The sequence below is a fragment of the Anser anser genome (assembly GCF_964211835.1).
Source record: "Anser anser genome assembly, chromosome: 1".
Taxonomy (NCBI): domain Eukaryota; kingdom Metazoa; phylum Chordata; class Aves; order Anseriformes; family Anatidae; genus Anser; species Anser anser.
The window spans coordinates 99,041,263-99,067,123 of NC_139720.1; the positions used below are offsets into that span (position 1 = coordinate 99,041,263).

The 25,861-nt window shown below is 48.6% G+C and overlaps 1 protein-coding gene across 1 annotated transcript in view; it reads left to right on the forward strand.

Moving 5' to 3' along the window:
* VANGL1 (VANGL planar cell polarity protein 1) overlaps window positions 1-18,249 on the forward strand; it is a 41,796-nt gene extending 23,547 nt beyond the window's left edge. The window contains exons 5-8 of the mRNA XM_083813377.1: window positions 6,307-6,440; window positions 9,801-9,933; window positions 11,973-12,207; window positions 12,995-18,249. Coding sequence (XP_083669503.1) covers window positions 6,307-6,440; window positions 9,801-9,933; window positions 11,973-12,207; window positions 12,995-13,255 — 763 coding nt within the window. The 3' untranslated portion in view covers window positions 13,256-18,249. The remainder of the gene's footprint in view (window positions 1-6,306; window positions 6,441-9,800; window positions 9,934-11,972; window positions 12,208-12,994) is intronic.
* Window positions 18,250-25,861: the final 7,612 nt, after the last annotated feature.

A 25,861-nucleotide genomic window follows, 5' to 3' on the forward strand; every position in this document is an offset into this window, starting at 1 on the left:
ACCCTAACCCATCTCCGCGATGCTGTGCAGGTTTGTAGGGACAGCTCAGCAGCAGCTTTCTCCAGTCATCTTTTCATTTAAGTTGTCCTTTCTGTGCTCCTTTCTCCCTGCCCTCCTTCCCAACCTGCCAAATTGCTCAATAGATAAAAGAAGTCTTTCACGGCTTTGGTTTTGCTTCAGTTGTGAGCAGCCGGCAGTTGTTTTCCGTTTTCCCCTAAATAAGCAAGTTAGTATTCTCACTAGCTCCCTTGAGGACACCCCACCGCTCTGCAAAACCACGCGTGGAGGCAGCGTGCCTGCTACGCTGGCAGCGTGCTTGGAAAAAAAAGCAGTTCTCAGCTAGGGGGTTGATCCAGCTGCTGCTGCTCTCGGGATCCGATTCAGCTGCTGCCAGCTTCTGGGGGCATCGGGCTGGGCCTGAGATGTGAAGGCAGCACCTTCATCTGTTTGAATGTGCTGTATCTCATCAAAGGGGAAGGGATGCGTGTGGTTTGAGAGCTGTTTGGGCACTTCACGTGGCTGTCAGCGTCTAAGGAACCATTTGAAACCCAGCCTGAGCTCTGAGACCTCTGCGAGGAGGTTTCTGCTCTTCCTCCTCCTTGCTATGCCTTATCACTAGTAATTTGTTGTTTTTTTTCTAATTACACTAACTTCCCCCTTCAGCTGTCACTGGAAGCTAGGGAGATGCAGCTGTAGGGAAAGCATTGATCTAAATTTGAAGTTTACCTCTAAAGGTGACTGGGGAAAAATGGTTGTCCTGTGTGCTGGTTCTCTAAAGACCAGTTAACTTGCAAAGTATCAGGCTAGAAAGTCTCTGAGAAGGAGAATTTGCAATGGGAGCATGCCTGTGGGTTTACTGGGTTTTTATAGCTGCTCGCTAAAACTTAGCACTCTGTACTTCTGTAGCAGCATCTCCTTAGTGCCGGCCTGGGAATACTTTTATAGGGCTCTTTAGGGAGGTATTAAATAAGTAGCTTGTTTGGGTCATATCATTTAAAGGAGTGGACTCTTATTTCTAATTTTTTTTGTCATTCCCTGCTGTAAAATCCTCTGCTTTAAAAACTCCCGTTTCCATGCTCACGGCTTCTCTTCCAAATAAAAAGATTAGAGCATCAAGGCAGTGTTTGTAGTAGACTTGCAGGTCCTTTTCTTTCAACCTTTGGAGGGTTTTGGCTACGCTGCTGCTAAAGGAAAAATAAAAAGAAATTACAAACAACCTGCTTTCCCCCCTCTCATTAAGAAAATCTGTACATTAAGGTCCCTGCTTCACCAGCAACAAACTGCTGTGTTTCTGAGCTCGTGTCAACAACTCTGTTTTGCCTCAGGAAACGTGTGGCGTATTTGTGTTGAATGTGGGACATTCAGGGCCGAAAAGGGGAGACCTCCTGCCCTGGGGTTTCGTGCCCTGCCCTGCAGAGGCTTGATCTTGCAGGTTCTCCTCCCGGCCCGACCACACGCCGGGTATCTAAAACAAACCCGCCGCGTCCTGGTAGCCCGGTGCCTGCTTTAGGGAGGGCAGGAACTGCGCCTGCCTGCCTGAGCCGAGTGGAGGCTTCAGTTGTGGTTGCCTGACAAGAAAATGTGGTTTTCCTTTTCCTAGGGGCTGTGGTCTTGTTCTCCTGACTGTACCGAGCCGAGATGCCATTTGTAGTTACGGTGATCAAAAGGCATTTTTCTGCCCAGCTTGTTCAACCACGGCTGCTTTAGGAGTTCCTTGTCTCTGCTGAGATCTCGCTCTGGCTCAGTCCCCGATTCCTGGAGAGGACAAAATGGAGCTCAAGCACTGCTGCAGAGCCCCTTCTGCATGGCCTTGGTCCTCCGGGGAGCCTTGTTTCAAGGTTGGGCAAGGCAGCAAAAAATGCCAACCTCCACCCCCCCCCCCCCCCCGCCCAGAGGATCTTGTGGGACAGAGGTGGGACTATCAGGTGGTTTGGGGATGGTGCAGAAGTTTTCTGAGCTTTCTGAGCCTGAGACCTGAGCATCTCCTGCAGTAGAGGAGCTCGGTGCAGCTGTAGGCTGGAGCCAGCCTGCAAGGCAAAGCTGGCGCTGCCTGGAGGATTGCCTTGTGCAATTCTTGCTCAGCTTCTCTTCGAGGTGCCAAAGCTTCCCAACTGGCTGCGGCAAGTATTCAGCATGCCCAGAGACTTCTGGCTTGTTTTGATGCTGTGTCTGTTTTGCAGCACTTAAAAAATGTTGTTTGGAGGAGATGAGTGTGTGTTGGGAACCAGTTGGTGAAATAACCCTGGGCTTGCTCTGCCCTCAGCCCTCTCTGACTCTCCCTGTGGGTTTTGGATGCTTGGCTCACCCTAAACCTTGGAGCTGTGGGATTTGCCTCCATAGCAAGGTAAGGAAGCAGGTGCCCTGGTAGCAAACATCGTAGCTCTTTCTGGGTGTGTGTTTGGGTCTGAATCTGTTGCAAGAGCACGAGGCGCTCCTCTGCCTTCCGTGTGGTAGCAGTGTCACGGCAGGCTGCATTTCTAGCTCAGCAAGCGAAGCACGAAGCTGCTAAAACCATGTGAAAGACAGCTGCTGCAGCCTGCTGGGTTTGGCCTTAGCATGTCAGATGGCAGCTTTGGGTATAAGGTGTGATTTCAATCTGTTTTATTTTTCCTCCTCTCCACTTCTTAATGTCTTTTTCCCACCACTTCAGGAGACTCAAAGCTGTATTTGTGGAAAGCAGCAGGTCCCAAAGCCGGTGCTTTGATTATACAAACAGGCTGCTTTCCTTATGCTTTGCACCAGTGTGCCGGTGGCTTGTTTTCGTGGAAATCCTCTAAAAAAGCCAGTTTCGGTATTAGTGTAGCAATGTCACAGAAGGCAAATACAAAGCCAAAATGCCCCCTGAGCCACAGAGTATCGTGAGACCTCAAAAACTAAAATCACACGTAGCAACAAGTATGCAAGCAGAATTGTTCCTGACTTATCTTTTGACAGGGGAAAACACTGGCAGTTGTTGCTGCCTTTGTGTCCCAGTCCCCTCCTCCACTTCCTTGGAGACCCAGCAGAAGTGAATTCATTGCTGTTTGCTAAGGACTCTGCTGCCAAATGCCGCCGAGGTACGCTACGCTGCTGCTGGATCTACTTGTTTGCTTTCCCTGCTGGCAGCATGCTGCGACATGGCCTTCTTCAGGAGAATAATAATAATAAACAACCTCAAACTGCACAAAATGCAAACCAACAAAATGTAGGACTTCACTGATAACTGCCTACAAGGAAAATTGTTCTGCTGCTGGCCTGTGCAAGAGGTCCTTTGTCACCTCACGGGTTTTCAGAGTCTGAATTGTTGCATGAAAATGCTTTTCAAGTCCTGATACACTTGTGTGTGTTCTTGTATTTTGTAGCTATTCCTAAAATATACCGGGCTGCCTTTGCAGGACATAAGGAGGGCCCTTGCTCTGCCCGTCTCTGTACAGATGGTGCAGTATTGAAACTTTCTGTTCCTCTTCCTCCTGCCCCTCCCCATTCTTTTGAATCTGTGCGTGCACGGGAAGTCCGAATTTGCTGAAGCGCAGGGGGCATGGCTGCAGTGAACGGACGTGGTGCTGAGCTCCTCCCGAGGCACTTCTGCAGGGGAAAAAGCCTCCAAGTGCGGGCTGCGGGAGGGCTGCCAGTTTCCATCCCAGGCAGAGCTGGCGTGGGTGGGGAGGAGGCTCGCTGCAGCAGCTTCACCTTGTTTGCTAAGGCAGCGAGGGGTCTGCTCTGCTACAGAAAGTCCCAAAGAGATGAATTTGTCAGGAGGCTACGGGCTTCCTTACCCCTCTGTGCCCCCAGCATGCCCATTGTCACGCACCCTTGGTCCACCTCCACTGTGCTGGGGGCATCCCTGTCCCTTCTGGGGTCCTTGCTGCTTCGCAGCTCCCACGTGGAGCAGGGCTCTGCAGGGTGAGGCTTCCCCTTCACGTGGGCGAAAAGGTTGAGCAACGCAGCCCAGAAGGCTCTGATTCAGCCCTGCCCTCGCTAATTATGGTCACCCTTCTAATTTTCTCGTCCGCGGCATCTTCTCTTTAATTCCTCTTTAAAAGAGAGCTTGAGGAGTCGCAGTCCAGCTGGCCTCCTAACCTGGTGTGCCAGTGATGGGCTGCATGGGAGCCGGAGACAGGCTGGTACAAATTTGGGAAACCAGGATGTTCAATTACATTTCTCTCTGGAGAGCAGCCCCTCCGTGTGGGTGGCATATCGTGTACGTGGGACTGAGCCTGCACTGGGTTTGCATGAGTATAAAATAACAGGGCTTTAATTTTCAGGGCAACAACAGCTGCTTTTTGCAACGTGAAAGCTTGATTGTGTTTGGGTGTTGGGTGCACACGTGTGTGCCACTGAAGCGGTGAGGTAGGGAGGGAGGGGAAGCAGTGGTGAGGTGGGTGGGGAAGGCTGGCATCCTGGTGATAACGTTCACCGTGGGGTCCAGGGAGAATGAGTACGAATTAAGGTACATCATTCTCTCCTGTGCTGCATTGTGCCGTGTCCCAGTAGAGCTAGTCGGCCAGAGCACCACCTCCCAAACACTTTCCACTGCTGTGACTGAAGTCCCAGTGCTGCCTGAAATGAGTGCAGTGTGCTAGCAGAGTTTAACCGTTTTCACGGTTTATCTTTTTGTTCCTAGTTGGTCATACTTTTCCAAATGTTTTATTTCCAGACAAATCTCCATTAAGTTTTACCTTTCTTCCTGGGAAGCGGGCATGGAAAAACTCAGTCATGTTTGGATGCGGTCAGAAGGGGGGATATATGCCGCTGACACATGACTTCTTTTATGAAACTTTGTTTTTGAGCTGCAACAAATCCACAGTAGAAATCAGAAGCTTGGCAGAGGGAAATAAACTGGCTGTGGGTGGGGGTTGTCAGTCTGTAGTTCTTTGTTAAAGGAAGATTATTTCCTTGATTAAACAGTGGCTTTTTACTACATATCAGTAGCCGAGCGCTTGAATGGAATAGCTTTTAACAAGCCTGATATGAGATGATATTTAGGACTGGCACCTGGAAAATAAAGCTCCTTTAAGGTGCTGTAGTTGGATGCAACAGACACACACACCCCAAAAAAAACTGTCCTAGAGATGGAATTTGCTTTAAAAGCTCAATTCATCATCTTAAAGGTACACAGCTAATGAAATAAATGACACTGTACCGTAACAGTGGATGATGAAGGTACACAGTGAACAAGTCTGGATTTGTTCTTCTTTCCCAGAATCTCGTAGTTGGGTTGGCATCTAGACTTCATTCACTGATCGATGGGAGAGGGGCACCTACAGAGTGAGGATGGCAGAGGGTGTGTGTATGTTTAAATTACTGGGGTGTGATGCAGAAGTTAATATTAGCACAAGGCACGGGAAAATTAAATTGCTCCTCCGGGAGCATGCGTTGAATCAGTGGTAGCGCTGAGAATTGAATTTAGGTCTTAATTTGTTCATGCCTCTTTTCCCACGTTACCATCCTCCTCCTGTTTTTTTCCTATGTTGTAACATGTGTGAGAATACCGGGTTGCTTTCCTTATGACAGTCTTTGTTGGTAAGTGTGAACTTCACAATTAACTGGCAACAAATACGTTGGCAAGTTCCCTTATAGTTTCTGTGGGTTCAAAATGAAATTAAATGCGGGTGCTTGGCAAACTCCAGGTCCATGAGTAGGTGATCTCTGCGATTTTGCAAAGGAAAATACCTCTGGGTTAGGCCTTTGCTGCTGGTGGTGTGCCTTCTGTTTTGCTTCTTTCTGTCATCCTTTTATGCAGAGGTGTCCCTTCCAAGGGGGGGGGGGGAATCTGTTCCTGATGCTGAGCCTTGCCAGGGATTTAACAGGCAATAGTGGGATAATTCATTCTCGGGCAGCTGTACTCCTCAGGCAGCGATCTTATCTTGCTGCGAAAGCTGGAAAGATTGGGCTCTTGTCAGAGCTTGGATGGAGGAGATCTGAGGAGCTGCAAGGTGCGGCTGGAAATGACTCAAAGGGAAAAGCATCCATACGGAGCTGGCCCCTCCATCTGGGCCAGCCAGCTACAGTGCTCCTGCTCTGTGTTTTGCCATGCTGCAGGCAGCCCGATGCTTCCCTTTAAGCCCTGTCCTTGTTCAGGGCTATAATCCTCATATTTAGGGGAGGGGAGAGGCATTGCTTGCATCTCAGATGAAATTTTAGGTCCTAGAGAGAGCCTCAGTATCTAATACTCTGTGTGTTGCACAATTCCGTGGGTGTGACAATCTTGTTCCAAATAACATGGGTATTTCTTCTTCCATAAAACTTTTTTTTCAAAAGGAAATAAAAGACCTTGTTACATTTGAGGAGTTTATTTCTTTTTTTTTTTTTCTTTTTTCCCCCTAGCATCCAGCGAGCTGCACTGGTGGTTCTGGAAAATTACTACAGAGATTTCCCTGTCTACAACCCAGCGTTGTTAACAGCCTCCAAATCCCGTGCAGCCAAGCACATGGCTGGCCTGAAAGTCTACAATGTTGATGGTAGGTGAGGTGAAATGTAGTCTCTGAAAATGGGTGGGATGGGGAAGGGCTAGGCTGGCCATGCGCTTTGTTATGCACACATTCTCACCTTCCTGCTTTGCCAAATCCCTGTCTTTTGCTGGAAGCTCTCCTAACAGTGCTGAGCTTGCTGGTTCCAGATGACTTTACAGATGTGTTTAGCCCACAATAAGGCTTTTGTCTTTGCCAGGTGAAAAGAGCCAAGTTCTGGGTCAGGCTTAATTATTGTGTGGCTTGACAGCGCTTTTCAGCACCGCTGCTTGTTTTGGGCAGCCTCTGCTTCTTGTCACCCTTGGGTCATCTCCTTGGTTGTGCTAGTACAATAAACACAACTTTTAACCTAGATCAGTTCCCCAGTCGTTTACTGCACGGCTGCTACAGGCAGCATTCAGGAAAGTTAAGGAGGCTCATACCAAAGCGGGAAGAAGCAACTATGTAAGCAGCAGTTGACAGTGAAAGAAATGCTCGTCAGGCTTGCAGCCTTAGCAGTAAATTAGCTATGCTTGGCTTATGCTTGGCCGTGCTTCCGAGTCATCGTGATGCTGAGCAGTTCACAGGGAAATGCCGAGACTGATAACTATCCCCGAGACTGATAACTATCCCCGTTGCTGTTCTGCAAACCTGGTGCAAGCTCTTGGGCTGTAGGGATGTGTGTGGGAGGATGGCTGAGTGGATCCATGCGGACACTCAAAGCAGTGAAAACTGGACTTAATTATTTGACAATCTGGAACTCTATCAGTAAAAGCTAGTCTTGATAAGCAGGGTGTGCCCGACCATCACAGCCTCCGTAGAAGTGCAGATTCCTTTGATGGAAGAGCTGAAGTTGCATAGGGCAGCTTTTGCAGTGAAGTGTGGCTGAAGCCCTGTGACAAGATGTGGTAAGACACATCTTGTGCAGCAGTTCTGCACAGAATAAATTAGTATTGAAAGGTTTTTAGAACGGGATGGACTGAAGGGACTTAGCTGGGCAAGGTGGCTCTGTATCTGGCATGTGGCGACTAAAATATGTAGAATATCTGTCACACAGAATCACATGTCTTGGGGTTTTTCCTTTGCCTCAACAAGGCTTCAGTGCGCTGTGCATTTTGTTTTTGATTTAGTATCTCTAGAATTTTCAAAAGCATTATTCTCAGTGTTTCCACAAGCCCGTTGCAGCACTCCAGAGTCCATAAAATGAATTGCAGGTTTAGATCCTTACAATGAGATCTCCCATTTCTGGCAGGTGAATGGTGAAGGGAAGCAGTAGAGTGGGAGAGGGTTGGGCTTTCTGTGTCTCCTCTGATGCCTGGAGTGAAGAAGCTGGCAGGTGGGAAAGAACAAGTTGAGTTGGAAAGGGGAAGTAAACCGACTTGCTCTGCATTTTTCTAAAAATGAAACCTTGCATTCCAGTTGCTTGTTATTAGCGAGGCCCCATGTGAGGAAAGTGAGGGCTGCCAGATCCCAAGGTGTCTGCACACCATTCAAACCAGGCTGCAGGACATGCTGTTCTGGTTACCAGCTTGCTTCTCTTCTCCTGCATTGCAGCATCTCTTCGAGAGGTGGCAGGGTGTCTGTTCCTGCGGCAGCTTCTCTGGGACATCCCAAGCCTTGAGGAAAAACTGCCAGTCCAGTAGCATCAGTAGTTTAGGAGATGTTAACTCACAGAATCTGTTGGAAGAGAAGGAACTAGCAGCAAGCTCCAGACATGGCTGGCCAGGCCTCTTCAGTGTCAAGCTCATGAGCCTGCCAGGACCTGAAAGCTTGTGCTTTTCATTCTGGTGCAGTACAAGATCCCTGGGCTGTTCCTTGTGCAACCTTTCTGCCTTTGCAGACGTGGAAATCTCAGGCTTAGAGGCATATTCTTTAAAGGATTCCCATCCGCTTTGCAAAGAAGAGTGTAGGGTAGTTCTGGCTGCAGCTTTGCTTGGCATCCTGACAGTCTTTTACACCTTCTGTGTGAAGACAGTAGCGCTATTAAAGGAGCTTAATTTGTTGGCAGCTTTTGTATTTGATGTTGTAGGAGCCAGGAAGGAAAATCATCTTGCTGTAATCTCTCTTATACAGAGTGGGGAGGCTCACCTTCAAAACCTGAATTTCCATCACCAGGCATAGTCAATGAAACATATAATAATTCTAACCCAAATTTGGGAGCTGGTGTCTGCCTCGAGTTGTATCCTCCATTTCAAGGCTGTCAAGCAAAGTCTAAAGTGTTTAGATTCTTAAGAAGCCATCTGTTTGAATGCTTGTCCTTCCCACTACTGAAGTTCAGGCTTCTTTCTTGGAAAGTGGTTTGTGCTTTTTAGGGAAAAAAAAATGTAAAGCTGCACTTGCATGACCAGAATAATTTTAAGCGTGTCTGTGCAATTGATTGGCCTTAACCACTGCCAGGTAATAATGGGCTCTCAGAGCAGTTGAAAAAGCAGCTCTTGATAGTTTGGAGGCAGTCTTAGGCTTCCCTTTTTCCCCTCTGTTGCACAGAAGGGTTGCTAGACCCTTCAGAGGCATCATTTTCTCCCTTTCTATCTCCTCTCTGCCCAAACAGCCAGAGCTGAGAGCTTCTTAGGCCTTTACTGCATTTTAGGGTCACTAGTTAAGGTCCTGTAGAGACAGCTCTGTCATTTCTTGGGGTGTAGCAGAGCCCAGCTTGTAGCTTCTATGTTCCTGTAACTGTGCAAGATCTGTTAACAGCAACAGAAGCTCTGATGGCAGGTGCTGCTCTGAGCGCCTTGAGGAGCTGTTGTGCTCATAGACCTCAGCCTAACCTGTTGCAGGCCTGCTGCTCTGACATATCTGTCCTGAAAAACTCTGTGCTTTGTCTAAAGGTGATCCTGCTGCTTCTGCATCCTGTTTTTCTTCCCCATGTGTAACTGCCTGGAGTTTGGTTTTCGTTCATTCATCTCCATGTCTCTTGACGTTCTTGTGTTTGTCTTTCTCCTCTTTCCAACTCCCTGCTTCTTGTGCTCTCACACTGTCTTGTTGCTGAAATGTGGTGTGTTCCAGCTGCCCTTGCTGTCAAACTGAAAACATATATAATGGATGGTAAGTGGCATCCTTGGCATGTGCATCTTACCTCTGCCCTTGTGTGAGACCCGTCATCCCAACTAACACCCCTCTCCATTGCCGTGCTTGGAGCAGGGAGGAAAGCTCCTCTCCAAGCCTATGCTGTCCAACGGGGTTTCTGCCAGGGCTCGTGAGGGCAGGGGAAGGGTTTATAGCCTTTGTCTGGGATGACAGTGTTGGGGCAGGCCGGAGCTCCAGACCACCTGTGGCAGATGCTGTGGGGTGCTGGTCTTTCCCAGCTGCCTTCTGTGACAGTAATGCCCGCTTTCTTGTCTCTTTTTCGCTTGTCCTCCCCTGCGGAAGGCCCAGGTAACAACGCCTCGGGGCAGTCCCGTGCCATGATCGCAGCCGCTGCCCGTCGCAGAGACTCCAGCCACAACGAGCTCTACTACGAAGAGGCCGACCACGAGCGTCGAGTTAAAAAACGTCGGGCGAGGTAAAGCTGTTCCTTCCCCAGGATTGTTTGTGGGTGCTGCTCAGCCTGTGCCTGAACCGTTCATTAGAGGCCTGGTTGTGTTGGGCTGGCTGAGCCTGCTGAGAGGGAGGGAGTTTTTGATTAAGGGCTGGGGCTGGCTGTAAATCTGTTGCAGAACACAAGCATATGAAACCCAGATGCACAAGGGACAGTGACAGCTTGCAACTAGAGTTATCTGAAGAAAATACATAAGCAGAGCTCGTGTATATTATGCCAGATAAGCTAATGCAATGTCACGGATTAGGGAACAGTCCAGTGCTTGACAAATCCATAGTTACTTGCTGTAGGAAGTCCCATTATTTCCCCCATGCTTAGGCTTGTCATCTCAGCTCAAGTAATCCAGGGACAGACTTGGTTTTGCCTCTTCATAGGGGAAGAAAGAATATTTGTGCTTACAGGCAACGAAAAGAGGCGGTTTGGCTGCCCTTTTTAAATGAGCGGGGGGGGGGAGGGAAAGACATGACCAGAACTGGCTGTGTTTGATTTTGGAAATAATGTTTTCTGTCAGTCACACTTAGGCTGCAGAGTTAACGCTTTGGTGAGGTGACCACAGATGGTTTGTGCCTCTTTTTTTTCAGGAGCTTGATGACAGTTTGTAGTTAACACACCTAATGGTTCGAGGGAAGTTGCTTACAGGCAGGCCCCCCTGAACTGAGCTGTGTTTGGAAGGAACGTGCAGGAACTGGAAGGAGCTGGCTTGTTTTGTGTTTTCTTTTGGCAGTTTGTTTATATTCTGTTGGGAAAGTGCTGGCACAGTGTGTCCCCATAGCCTGATTTGGTCTGACCTGTGCTCCTTAGCCGCTGTCTGTTAGGCTCTCTTCCAGTCTTGGAGTGGTAGGAACTTAAATTTTCCTTACCGTGCAGTGTAGTGTCCTAACTTGGGCACATCCCTCTTGCTTGATGAGTTTGGTTTGAGCAGCTGCTTAGTCAGAGGAAAGCCATCAGTCACTAGAAGGCCAGATGTTTCAAAGAAGGAAGGTCAGAGCTGCAACAAAAGGACATAGGGAGATTAGAAACTGATTTCCAGTTTCCCCCAAATAAAATTGAAATTTGTAGGGGTCAGGGTTTCTCATGGTGTTCTTCACATGTGGTCCGAATGCATCATTCTGTACCTTTGCTTGTCATGAGGCAGCTTCTCCCATCTTTAAGATGCATTGGGTACTGGGGGCATTGTAGACAGTGATTGGTGACTTGAGTGGAAATCCAGTGTGAAACAAGTGCTGTCTAGAGAGGCAGAAGAGTTTTGTTGGGTGGCTTTTCCATTATTGTTCCTTTTTCCTCATTGACTGCAGTGTAGTCCCTCGCTTGTTAAATTGTATTGGGCTAACTTGCAAGCGTTGTTCGGCATGTTTGCCTTTTTCTGGTGCAGTCTTGGTGTTTGCTCACCTGTACCAAGACAGGAATGGCTTGTAGAAGATGTCTTTGGCTGCAGTGTTAGCAGTGAAATGGGGATCTCATTAGCGTTCAATGGAGAGTTGCAGGGCAGTCACCCAGAAGCACGAGGACTGTACCAGTTGGTGTAAATCAGAGCAGACCACAGCTTGTGAGCGCAGGGAGAGTCTTAGAGCACTCTGTGTCCTGGGTCATGCTAGTTTATGGCCAGCCTCTTCCTGACTTCAAGCTGCTGCACTGTATGCTGGAACTGCTGCTTTCAAAGATGCGCGTTAAACGCGAGGGCAGCTGTGTCTTGTTCAGTTCGTGCAACTGATGTTTATGCTGTGTTGGCAGAACCAAGTACAACACTCAGGCTTTTAAGGTCTTAATCCTGGTTTATGACCCTCAGTTTCTGGATGGCTTGAGCAAGGAAAGGAAAGCTGCTGTCTACCTCACAGATTGTCAGCAGAGACAATTTTATGTAACTTGTCCGATGGCAGACAGTGAGTCAGTGGTAGACATGGGAATAGGAGCTTGTAAATCATGACTCCCAGGCTCTGCCTTAACCACAGACCCATCCTACCTCTCCTCTTGTGACTTTTGCTGTCCTGATTTTCTTTCTGCAGGCTTGTGGTTGCAGTAGAGGAGGCTTTCACTCATATCAAACGCCTCCAGGCAGAGGAACAGCAGAAGGCTCCAGGAGAGATGATGGACCCCCGAGAAGCAGCCCAGGCAATCTTCCCCTCCATGGCAAGAGCTCTGCAGAAGTACCTTCGCACCACCCGCCAGCAGCAGTACCACAGCATGGAGAGCATCTTGCAACACCTGTCCTTCTGCATCACCAATAACATGACACCAAAGGTAACGAGTTTTTTAATGCTGGTGCAGGACGGAGGGATAAAGGTACAGCTCGTTTGTGTGCACACAGAGCAGGGAGTTGTTGGGGAAAGTGAGTGGAGATTTTTATGGTTGCTGTCAGTGATACAATCAGCACGCTGTAGATTGCATCAGGTCTTAAAGGGAAGGGGTGTTTCCTATGAAGCACCTTCTGTCTCTTCTTAGCTGCAAGTGCCTGTGAGATAATTAGCTGTTTGTTCTGATATCCTGTTCAGCAGTGGAGTATCAAGGAAGTGTCCAAGACAGTGGCCCTGAGTCAGGGACAGTTTTCCCAGGTGGCTTATGGTGGCATTGTGATGGAGCTGGCGACATGAAAAGCACTTTTTGGGGGGGTCTCCTCCACAGTGCTGCATTTTGGATTGGTTCTAATTATAGCCTAAATCTCTGTCTGACAATGCTTCTAACTCGTGGCCTGCCTGGTCAGATGTCCGTTTGTTGCTTCATGCCCTGACTGACTGTTGAACTGCAGATGCAGGAAGAGACTGAATGATGAGGAAAACAGGTCACGCGATCCCACAGTGTCCTGCCTCCCTCCCTCTGCCTCCCCCTCCTGAAAACAGCCACCATCCTGCAGAACGCACCCCAAGGGCAGAAAAGCAGGATGCTCCTGAAGCGCAGGAGCTGAAATAACTTCCAGCATTGCAAGCTGCAGCTCACAGAGCTGTATATAGCGACTGAAAGAGAGTGTCGAAGCAGACCGAGTCATGGGGCTGCTGTTCCCCTGGTGCTAATGTGTTCGTTTTCTTGCTAGGCATTCCTGGAGCGTTACCTCAGCCCTGGCCCAACCCTCCAGTACGACAGGGATCGCTGGTTCTCCAAGCAGTGGACGCTCGTTAGCGAGGAGGCGGTCACAAGCGGGTTGCAAGACGGGATTGTTTTTGTCCTCAAGTGCTTGGACTTCAGCCTTGTTGCTAATGTGAAGAAAATCCCCTTCATCAAACTCTCAGAAGAGTTCATAGACCCTAAGTCTCATAAATTTGTCCTTCGCTTACAGTCCGAGACTTCAGTCTAAGGGATTTCGAGGGTGGGTTGTTTGGGGATTTTTTTTTCAATATTGTGCTTTTGGGTTTAATTTCCCCAATGCTGACTGAAACTGGCAGATGATGGACCAGTAATATTTGACCATCTGCACTTTATTTGGAAAGGGGTGGGGGGAGCTGGGATATCTTATCTAGAAAGAAATATCTTAAGAGGCAACAGGGTGACTTGGCTCGGTTAGCTCAGCCTTGGAGACAGAACAGATTTTTTTATTTCTTTCCCCCCTTTCCAGGCATGTTGTAAATCTCACGCTCTCTTTCTCTGCACAATTGCAACGTCTGTATTTTTGTTGGAATGCTGCCTTACACCGTGTGCGCGTGCGTGCTCCTGTGTCTCTGCTACCTGTAGCTATTTCTGAGAATACGCTGCTCGCCTCTCCACCATAGAGGTCTGCTTGTGCAGGTGGTATTTGCAGTTCCTTTTCACTTAGGAAGGAGAGGGTATCAAAGACTGGGTGTGAGAGGTTTTTATTCTGTCAGCCACATAACCTTAAGACAAACTTCTGGTTTTTTTCCTCCTATTCTCCATGTGCCCTCTTATCAGTGCTGGACCTGTGTGAGCATAGTGGGATGGTTTTGCTGCCTGTTTCTCAGTCTCTGTGAAGTTGCTTGTCTCGAACTGGATCAGCCTATCTTGCAGCTCTTCAAAAAAAAAATTTTAGCGGTGCTTGTTAGTGAAATTGGTCTGCATGACACAGCTCCCTTTTTCTCTCTCTCAGCTGCTCCATCCCTCCTGCTTACCCCCTCCTTTGTCAGGCCCTCCCAAGGCTCCCCATTTCTGTCCCTTTTTGCCTGCCTTTCCAAACGTGTTTCTCCAGTCACGGTCCCCTCGGGGTCTGCCTTACCGCTTTTTCCTCTCACACCTGCAGGGGTTGCGCGTTTGCACCGGGGCAGAGTAGGTAAGTAGCCAGCTCCTTCTCAGACACATCACAGACCCCCCTACGCCTGGCAGCCCCTTGGAGGGGAAGGAGAGCGTGCACAGTAATGTGTCCCTTGCTCTCCAGGGGCTTCAAGTGCGTCTGGAGGACAGACAGGCAAAAGCACTTCCCTCCTCGAGGAGGGGAGCCAGGGAAGGGCTGGCCTCTGCCGACTCCCCTTGCTCTGAAGAGCTGCTGCGATCTACAAACGCTGCAACATGTCCTTCTTTCCCCACCTTCAGCTGTAGCTGAAAAATACCAAACTCTGTCTGAATGTTGAAAACCTGCCTACCTTTCTTGGCCTTTCTCTGCCGTGGGGGTCTCTCCTTAGTAGCGGGACAGCCTGCTGTTTCTCTGCTTTTGTGAGACTTGTAGCTCCTAAAATTGCAGTTTTGTTTCGAAAGCCTTCTTTGCCCATCAGTGCAGCTTTTCTGTGTGACTTTTGTCATTTGAGTTTTATGGGGTTTTGAAAGTTTTCCTCTTAAAGATGAGCTTAAGCCAGCGTCTGATTGCTGGCATAAAGCATTGCCCTTCAGCCAGGTCCCTCCTAGAGCCTCCCAGCCCTGTGGTGATGGATTCACCTGTGTGAGTGCAAAAATGCTCAGTTCACCCTGCCCAGCCTTTTGCCATGCAAATATCTGTATCTAGCAGGAGCTGACCTACCTTCCATGTAGATGTCTTAATGCAAAGGGCCCCCATGTCAGCGAGGTACAAAACCAGTGCCTTTCACTGCGAGGGTGCATCACTTTCAAAAGGGGGAGGGGGCATATAGTATCTCACATATAGCTCTCCTAAAGATGTATGTATCTGGCTTTTAAGATGTGCATAACCAGGCAGGGTGGGAGAGACTGGGAGTAGCCTGGGAGACTGTGGTGCACTTCTGCTTGTGTTCAGGCTACTGCCTGTGGCTGAATTGGCTCGTCTGCACGCAGCCAGAACAAGAACCACTGTGCTGGGGGCTTGGGCGTGCCGTGAAAATGGGAGCACCTCGATTCAGGCAATTCTCTGTAAAACTTTCCTTTCCCAGGATTTCCTCCACCACCCCTTTTCCCTCCCCCGCGAGGGGGTTGTCTGACGGTATCTGCTCAGGAAACTCGTGTCTTAATCCTTAATTGCATTGAATCCTTAAGCGCACGGAGAACCAGACGGAAGCAGTGTGTGCTCGCTCTGCACGCTGCGGTTCGGTGCTGCCTTCTCTGTCTGTCACTGCAAAGGACTCTGTCAGCAGGGGCCAGCTCTTGCATTAAACATTCTTCCTGGTGTCGGTGTGAATGCTTTAGCTGATTAAAATCAGAAGGAGGGAACTTCACCTCTCAAACGGTCTGCTTGCTCTAGAATTGCAGCCTGTTAGGGGGTGAGGACGTGCTACAAGGAATCTGGACTCCTGGGTATTCCCAACATTTTTTAATATTTTATTTCTTTGGATTTCTGTCTGGGGGCTTATTTCCCTTCCCCATGCAAAATCAAGGGACCATGATCATACCTACCTCACTGGGATGTTGTGAGGCTAAACTCAACTCGTCGTGAAGTGCTTTGAGATCCACAGATGGATCTGTGAAGTCTGCAGGAACTCAGGCTCTGTATAAAAATACTGAGCGGTGAGAGCAGACTGGTTTGTTTAACTCTGTTTATAGTCAGCTAATGAGTAAGAATCGAGTCACAGGGAACGAAGCTCTGATCCAAATCCTGCAGTCCTTACTTCTGTAGAGCTTGCCAAGAGCTGAGCGTAAATAAGGCCTGTGGGGTTTGCCAGCCAAACGCAGGCTGTTTCCCTCTGAACGCCTCTCCTATCCTGCACCATCTCCTTGCACGTCCTTCTCCCTCCTCTGTCCCAGCCTGTACGCTTGTATCTGACTGGGAATTGATTTTTAGAAATCAGGTCGTTTGTGAGACCCCGTTTGTGGTGAAGTTGATGGAGAAGAACCTTAAGCTGGACATCTTTCACTGACGGGCACACCATTCAATAAGGTGCCGTGTTGCCTAGCCAGGAGAGGTGTTGCTCCGCTCCTCTCTTCCGTGTTGTTTTTCCTGTGACTCTTGAGAATGCTGCTCAGACAGTTTAAAGGCTCAGATTTGTTACAGCCTAAATCCAAAACCGTGCTGAGATCTTCCAAAAATCAGATGCAACTAAGACATTCCGCTGCCTCAGAGCAGATGGAAATGGCTGTAGGTTTCCACAAAGGCTGACTCTCTCTTTCATGGATAAAGAGTGAAAAATTAGGATTTCTTGCAGCTTCTAGGATTGTGGGGATGGATGTTAGACCCTTAATACCCTGTCCGTCCTGGGTGAAGGTTGTAGGCACATCTGTTCGCTCCTCGTTGCCTCGTGCCTGCACCTATCCTTGTGTAGGGTCTGTGGGGCTGCCCCAGGTCTCCAGCTCCATTCCTCTTTGAGAGGGGTCTTGGAGAGAGAGGCAGATGCAATTTCAGCCTCTGGCGTTCTGCTGCCTCTGAAGTCTTCCTGCCGGCAGCTTTGGTCACTCCGTCCTGCCAGCAGCGTTCTTCTGAGCTACCTGTTGAGGAAGAACAAATGCCAGGTGGGGTGGGAAGTGCTGGGCTATGGTTTGGAGCCTGGGGACATCTCATCAGTAGACACAAGTTTGGGGGAGTTCTGAACAAATCCCAACCCTCAAGGAGCCTTTCCCCTTTTCCTTTGGGATGCTCCACACAAAGCCTAGGGAATCGGCTGTTCCCAAGCGTGCCAAAAGCTGCGGAGAAGCAGTTTCTAAAACTGGCCATGAGTTAAGTACCTTGTAAAAGTCTTGCTTGAGATGTGCTTGTTCCAACATTCGTTACTGAGGGAAGTGGAAAGATCTATACTATGCTAAATGTGGAAACCTACTCAGGCCAATTTCATCTTGCTTACAAAAACTTGTAAATCTACCCTTTTCTAATGGTAAATCAAAAATCTTGCAGTCTTTTGGAAAAATGCTGTAGTCTGGTCCCAGGCTCTGCTGTTCAGTTGTGCTTAGCTCTGCCCTGCCATGTGAGAGTTTCATGAGACATTTGTACAGATGTCTGTTTTCTCATTCAGCTTGTGTGTCTATGTGGCTTTTTCCCTTATAGGTGTATGCATTATACATGTCTAAAGCCTCAAGCTAGGCTCGGTGGTTCAGTGTTTAAATTGTGTGAAGAAGGAAGCACTCTTGGGATCAAACTGTTTTTTTAAAAAAAAAAAAAAAAAGGATAAAAAAAATCCTGTTCTCCTAAAAGAAAGGGCTTTGAGCCTTGAAGTCTCCTACAGGAATATGCATCCTTCTGCGTTCAGGCTGCCGCCTCAGATAGATGGTGACCAAAAGTTGCTGCTTCTGACTACCCTGGGGCTGGCGTGGATCTCGGTGGGTTTCTCCTGCACCGGGTCCCTCCAGCACCAGCGCTTTTAGCTGCCTGTCTGCTTCCCTCCGAGAGGCTGTGGGTTCGTCCTCGTACCGCAATGCAGCCCCGCTGTGGGTGTGCTCTGCGAGAGGGGCAATCCTTCCCCACGGCTGCTTCCGTGGGCACCTTGCACCAGCGCCGAAGGGGCTTGGGAGCATCCCCTGCCTGCACACGGGGATGCTGGGGCTCAGCGCCCGCACGGACCCAACTGTGAAGGGATCTTACACTCTTCTGTGCCTGTTTCTTTGATTCAGCATTATCGTGTCTTGGGGAAGAGGGGGGTAAACCGACTCTCTTCCCGCGCCCTTTTTGGATCACTGTGTAATACTCTTTTTCTACACAAACTGTGTATAGTAAGATGGGTTTTGCCGAGGTTTTCTAATTAATAGACACTAACCAGCATTTTTTTTTCTTTTTTTCCTCCTCTTTGCACATGTGACTTTAACTGCGTTGGTACATGGTCTTTCTGTTCTTTTCTAATTGTGAACTTAAGCAAATTCCTGGTGTCTGTGACATTAATGCACTGTGGGTCTAGCCTAGTAAGTCGTTCTGTTCCAAGCTGGGTTCTCTTAAGTTATAGCTGGATGGGTTTTTGTTGTTTTTAAACTGAAACATAAAACTGTTTTACACTTTGCATATTTTGTACAGTAAAATTCTGGAAATAAACTGAAACCAGATTTGATTGTCCCACTCCTTCCTCTCATCCTTTCAGACCAAAAGGAAAAAAAAAAAAAAGAGGTGGTAGTTCTGGCCTCCAAGCATTCCTTAGCTGCGCCCGGGAGGGGCCCCACAAACATGTGGTTTTACCTTTTTGAGGCTGTCTTTTGTCACCCTCCTCCTAGACCCTTCTGATCTGCCCTGCCGCAATAAAATGCAAACTCATTTATCACTCTCAAAATAGGACCAGTAGGTGACTGCTTTGAACACCTGAAATCTCAAATGATGGAGAGTAAATACAGCTGGTGAGGGTGTGTGTGGTGGGGGGGACTGGGGCTGGAACAGGTTTTTCTGCCTGCTGTATTCTTTGCTGGTTTGCACACAAATTACCAAGTGTGGGATTCGTGCCTGAACTCCTTATTTGGGCCCAGTGGGGTGGAGGAGTGGTGAAGCAGAGCCAGCAGCGCTCCTTGTTTCGGTGGATGTCAGCCTGTGCTCTGTTTAAAACGACTGTCGGGCTTCTCGCCCCAAAAGCACGCATGGGTGCGGCTGTCCCCACCTCCAGTTTCCATAACCCAAGTGCCAAGAGCTCTGAAAGACTGTGCCCGAGGAAGCTTGGCGTGGTAGCAGCCTTCCCTTGGAGGTCTTTGGTAACCTGCTCTTCAGGACAGCACATTTCCATGGGGGGTACCTGGTCTCAGTGCTGTGCACCGCAAAACAGGTCTTCTCCATGCCATGGTCTGCTGGAAAAATCCACAGGATGCTGCAGGGTGGTGAAAAACATCCCAGCAGTTGTTGAGATAAGCAGTATGTGTATAAACACTGCTGGAGAGAAACATCCAAATGGGTAATTTTCTGCTCGGAAGGGAGATGAGTGTATTTGGGCTACACAGCGGCAAACCAAAGCCCGGGAGGAAGCAGGAAGGGTGGGATGGGGGTGTGCTCAGTCCTGCCTCCTGCCCTCCTGTGATCTCTTCACTTTTGATCCCTGTCCCTTTATCCTGGCAGTGCCCAGCACTGGTGTCCTGTCCTGGGCCTCCTGTGGTGCGGCTCCCAGAGATGGGCAGAGAAAGGGGGGAATTACACCGCTACCACCCTCGGGTGCCTACAGTGGGTGTGCAGCCATGGCTGGTCCCCTCCTGCCCCTTGGAGGCAGACCTGGTCTGTCGGGCTGGAGCTGTGTTGGTAATGACATGATGGGATCCATCAGTAGGTGCGTCTCAGGAAAGCGTAAGAACCAGGAATTTGGCACAAATGAGATAATCACCTCGCCAGCCTCATCCTCGACACTTAGCCTTGAAAATTTTGTCTTTGCATACGAGTTCAGCGGGCTCGGTTTAATTTGCGGCTCAGTGCTGATACCAAACCAACAGCCGGTTGCTGCTGTTGGTTGTGCTTTCTCTCCTACCGTGGCCTGTGGAAGCTGAAGGAAGGAACAGGCTTTGCTAGAGGGACCAGTTCCCTTGGCTTTCACCCAGAGCTCAGGAATCTGAATCATAAGGGGCTGTGGTGTGTAGCTCAGCAGAAATTAGAGCTGAGGGAGCTGTTTTGGTTTGGCCAAATCTCTTGCTGGAGTTGCAAGGGTCTTTGAGGTGTGAGGGAGTCTTGGGTGCAATAGTAGGGCAAGTATTTACCCACCCAAACCTCTGACAAGATGGGGAAGGAGGCACCGACTAGTAAACAATGCTTGAAAGAACGGGGTTTGCTGAACACAAGGTAAGCACCTTGCCCTTGAGGGAAATGCCAGACTGGGGTCACTTGGGAAGGAGAAGCCTCCTCTGCAGCCCTCTTCCTGGCCCTAAGAGCAGAAGGCTTTGCCTACCTGAGACAGCATGGCAACGACTACTGGGGTAAAGTCTTTGATGCTGAGCAGGGCTGGTATCCAAAGCTTGGCCTAGTACGTAATAAGGTCTACTGACCACGGTAGGCGATGGGACTGGGCCTCACATTTACAGATGGTGAAGGAACATCAGCTTTGGAGAATTTGGTGGAAAGGGACGGGGCAAAGGGGCTGTGTACAGTCTGGGTATAACAAATGGGTTAAGAAAGCGATTTGTCACTTATCTGGCTCCAGAGTCTTGCGTGAGGCACTAGCAATGCCTCAACATGCAATCGTATTAGCTAAGTAAATAGTTTGATGAAACATCTAGCTGCGGAGGTGAGCAGGACTTCAAACCTCAAAACAGCTTCTACCAGTGCTGTGCATCAGCTCTGCAGTCCCAGACCCAGATCTGAACTCCTGGGAGGCGAAGGGAAGGATTGAAAGTGAGGGCGACCAGGGCAAGAGCTTGCAGCAAGCCAGGGGCGCCGGGGTGGTGGGAGGGGAAGGGGATCTCTGAGCAGGATGCCGTGTGTCACAACAGTGGGCAGGAAAGGAAGGCAAGCTGGGAGTTGTCCAAGCTGAACGCTTTGATTTGTCTTTCAACACTGCTCCTGCGTTTATGTTGGACCGGGAAGGTGATGGGCTAAGGTTACAGTCCTTTCCGGTACTGACAGTTAATCCACAGGGGCAGAGGTGTCCGTTCCCTTTTCATGTGAGCATCCATGCGCTGCTGAGCCAGTTGGTGCTGAGAGAAGAGGGAGCAGTGAACGCTGTGAACGTGTTTGCAGACGGAGGTAGGGATAGTTCAGTGTGGTGACTGCATATGCATAAATCATTATCAGCCAGGTTACCCTGGCTGCTTTGAAATGCTCCAACAAGTTTTACAGCCCTGCTGTCAGCTTGCGTGTTGTTAGTAAAATGGAGAGTACCTCAAGCAGAAAGAAAACTGTTTCCCAGTTTCTTCCCCATCTCCCTGTGCCCCTCCAAAATGCACTTGGAGAAAGTTTCTTTTTTCACAGCAATTTATACAGTGGTCTGGGGTCAAGTTGGAGCCCACTCCAAGACTGCCATCCACCTCCAAAACATAGAGCTGATCTTCCTTCCCCCTCAAAATCTGGAGAGATGAACAGGGTGAAGAAGATCACTTCTGTGTATGACTTGGCTTGCTCTGGTCCCAGCTCAGCTGATGCAAATAGCCTGGGGAAGCCATGCTGCCACCTGCCTGCCTCCCAGAGCCCATGAGTCCTGCCCACAGGAGGAGCAGAATGGCTCTTTGCCGGTGGGGCCACGGCCAAGACAAAGGGAACAATCGTCTTCGGGCTCTGTGTGGGCAGCACTCTATATGCTTTAGCACAGCAAGAAGGGAGATAACTTGTTTAAGTGCATTTAGGATGGCTTAGCGTGGCCACCTTGTTTGTGGATCAAAATATGGAGGAAGGAGCAAAACCTCAAGAGAAACAATGAGGCAAGCAGGAGGCAGTGCGAAGTTGGTAGAAGAGACCTTGGAGAACAGGGTGTGTTTCTTCCCTCCAGCATCCTTAGGAACATGAAGGTATGATTTTAAAAACAGAGACACCATAGATTGCTCTAGGCATAAAACTACTCTGTAAATTGCAACATTTTATGTCTGGTTTTCCAAAGGTGAAAATCAGGCTTCCAAATGCTTGGACTTCTACAGTCTTGGTTTTCCTTTTTATTTTTCCTTCTTCTTTTTAATACTCAAAACCATAATATGAATAATAGCTTCATACAAGCGGAGAGAAGGGAGTTCTTGATAAAATGCATTCAATTCAGCCTCTGTGGAAGTGTTAAGAGATGCTCAGAATTTCTTAGCTCTTTGGACCTCCCTTCAGCACAAGTCAGATGCTGTGGGCATGCTTTAAAAGAGGGAACAAGAAGGAGCTGATTATATCTGCGCCACAGATGTGAAACAGATCTGTAAATCTTTTAGCTTCTATTTTGTAAAAGCTCATTCTTGAGTACTCATAATACCAGATCCTACGCTTGATTATAGTTTTGCTTTGTAAGTGTTTGAGAGAAACTGGTTTAGTAATTCAGTAACTAGGCTGTGGGAAGCTTTGCAATTTCCTTCAGTGATTTCATTTTGTGGAGACTAAAACGTTCTTCAAACTTTTAGTTACTTTTGTCACTCAGTAACCTCTTTTCCTTTGTCACTAGCAGGAGTGGGACTTTGACACATTGGATTGAATTTGAGAGCAAAATCCAACACCAGGCCAATCTCACTGGTCAAGCATCATTTAATCTTTACCTGTGTTACTGATGGAGGGACCCGATTCAGGTAAGTTCTCCTCCGAGCACAAGTAGAGGAAGTTGCCTATGGCCATTCGAGTCATTTGCCACCCACAGCCGACAAAGGGCACAGTCAGGACAGCTGATGGTCTTCTCGGGCAGGTAGTTGTCTTTCCAGCTGCTGCTGAACTATGGGATAATCCCTGGAGTGAAGTCCAATTTGTTTAACCCTTGAGGCTTATTTCTTGTGTGCAAAGCTTTGCTGCTCGCCTGGTTCTCAGCTGGAGTATCAGAGTAATTTTTTTTCATTTGTTTTATTATTTTTTAAGAGTTTAGCACTTTTTAGACCTGGCAGAGAACATTTTCCTGGATCAGGGCTGGGCCAGGAGGGCTGGATGTCAGTGGTACCAAGGGTAGGGAATTGGATCATGGGCGGAAGAAGCTGTAGCACAGTGGGTGCCACACAAGTCTTGGGTCTCAGATGGGACTCAGTCTTGCTCATGCAGCCTCATAATTGGGGTTAATTACCCTTCCTGCTGAGCTCGGTCACTTCCATTGTCTAGCAGGTGGCATTGTTCTGCATGGTGCAGATGTGCCCGAGGTGTAGAAGTGGCTAGGCACTACACCAGGATGCAGCTTGCTTTGCGTCTGAGGGCCTTGGTGCTTTGTTGTCTGTTGTCCCTCTTCGGCCCCCCATATCCAGGCATCAGTGTCTGACTGGCTGCGTGGGGCTTCCTCAAAGCCAAAGCTTTGCTGGGGCAGAGAGAGATCCAGATGTAAACCTACCCCATTTTCACAGGACTGCAAGACTTTGGCAGCCAGGAAGTGATACGTTCCTGTCTAATTAATTGTATCCCTGGGAATAAAAGCCAGTGTTTTTTTGTTTGGCCGTGGTAGTGAATCCCTGAATCATTTCTTAGATAGGGTGTGTGGACAGACACGGAGAAGCAGCTGGTACCCACCTGTTCAGGGACAGGAAACAGCCAAGAGGTCTGGTTTGACAGCACAGGAGACTCACCACCCCTATTCTCAGAAACACCAGCAAAACCGCTGACCTCTAGAATATGAAGCAGCCTGTGACTTCCAGTGTGCCTCCCTTGTCCTCTCCTTCTGGAGCTGTTTCCCCATGGGCTGACACTGGCTCAGAGCAAGTTCTGGCTCACAGAGTCTCTCCAACAGTGTCCTCATGTCTGCTGCAAAGGCAGAAGCTTTCTCCTCTGTGCTTCTGCACCACAGCTCTAGTCTGTGTTTCTTGTTAGGCTGCCCTCTCCCTTGATTGTTAATAGCTCAGACCTTGTTTAGCAGAGGAGTGACAATGAAAGGACAAGAACTGAGCAGCTGAGGAGCGGAGGGACACCTTGAAGCTGTTCAGTGCTCACAGTTGTGTCACTGCAGCCAGCATGGCTCAGGGAGGGCTGGAGCAGGGCCTTGTCGTGTCCCCTCTTACCAGGCTTGGCCAGCAAGGCCCAGGGGGTCTGGTTGAGGAGCACCCTAGGCCTCCCCTGGGTAGCATGGGGTCATGATCACAGAATCATGGAATTACAGAATAGTTTGGGTTGTTGTAAGGGACCTTAAAGATCATCTATGTCCCTCTGCCATGTGCAGGGACACATTCCACTACACCAGGTTGCTCAAAGCCCCATCCAACCTGGCCTTAAACACTTCCAGGGACAGGGTGTCCACAGCTTCTCTGGTCAACCTGTTCCAGTGCCTCACCACCCCCATTGTGAAGATTTTCTTCACTATAACTAATTTAAATCTACCCTTTTTTACTTTAAAGCCATTATTCCTTGATGGTTCACGGGTGGTGATGGTTCATGGTCCAGTGGTACAGCACACCCAGCACCCTCCCACGTCTGAGGAGGTAGCATACAAATTCACGTTCTTGCCATGTGTTTCTTGGGAAGGGTCCTCACCATCATGGGGGCTGGTAAGGCAAGGGTTTGGGTACTTGGAAGTGACTGATCAGCCTGAAGCAGTCTCAGTTGGATGCGGGTGTATTTCATTGTACATAATAAGATCCATTTAGTATAAATATCTAACTAAAGCTTAAGATTTTTTTTTAAGATTTTTTTTTTAAATAACAATTAAGAACTGTTTGTTAAGACAGGGAAAGTCTTAACAGACTTGCCTGTGGAAACACTCAGTGCTGCCCACGTGCACAAACACACTTTTTTTTTAAATAAAGAAGGTGATTTTTTTGCTGGTTCCTCATCCAAATGTACTGGCCTTTGCTATTGACGTGCCAGTTGTGTGTGCTTTTGTCAGAACAGCCCAGGACCTCCCCACTCCTGAATTTGCCATGTGTTCAACAGCAAAGGAGCTTTTTCGCTGGGATGAGGGAGGGACTCTCGTTTCACGTGAGCCATTCTGCACATCCTAAGGACCAAGTCAGCCTGGTCTCCAGCTGTGAGCGAAAAAGCCATCACCCACCAGTACCTCCCAGTGCTCTGGGTGTAGCCATTGTAAGATGGAGGAGGCCGAGGTCTGCTGGTGCCAGTATGGACCAGCAAGCTGTTTTCACTGGTCATATATTGGGAAACTAAAATATTTTAGTGGTTTTGTGCAGAGCTGCCCCCACCTCATCAGACATAACCCACAACACTTGGGTATCTTACCTGTCCCTGCAAGGAAGGCATTCAAATTCAAGTTGCCATTTCCTTTGTGAGGGGCCTTGCCTTGTTCAGTGGTTCAGTCACTGCAAACGTGGGTGCTAGGGGCAAAGGGGAGAGACTTTGCTGCCTGCCGTTCTTCACTGCTGCAATGCTTCCTCTTCTGCAACACCTTTTAACTTTTTATGGGTTTATCCCAAAAGAAGGCGGTCAAGAGGACTGGGCACTTCTGGCTGTGTAAGTAGAAGATGAAGATAAAATGATCCTCTTTGTGGGCAAAGAGAACTAGAAGAAACTGTAACGGGACGAATGGAAGAGAGAAATAGGGCCCCATCAAGAGCGGCAGCCATATGAGTGGCAGCCCTTTCTCTCATAACTCAAGGGAAATTTTCCATAAATCACCAACACCAGGCCATCAGGTGCAGTATGAGCTCAGACTTTCTAGCATCTTTATAAGCCTAAGCACAACTAATTTATTTTTTTCCCCAAAGCTCTGTTGCTTGATACACTGAAACATATGTGTGCCTGTGAAACACCTGTGCACCTGAACACATCTGCAGTGCTATTTGCAGGGTCTGTATCTTCTAAGTTATGTCCTCAGAGCATCAGATGCGCACAGGGCATATCAGACTAGAAGGATATCCTGTGTGGGAGGAGAGGTACTGTATGGAAAGTACACAGGCAATTGGGATGCCCAGGGACAGTGCCATTTGGGAAAGGCAATAGAGTAATTCTTCATTATTCTTCATGTTTATAGACAGTAATGGGACTTTGCAATGACTGACCTGGTGCTGCAGGGCCTTTGTAGGCTGCTAAAGAAGTTACTATGTGCAGGATAAAATCTTGCACACTTTACTCCTGAGAATAGCCCCAGGGTAAAGATAAGCATGTACTTAGGTGAGCAACATAAGCAGCATTTGTCCCTTAATCACAGACTAAGAGACTACT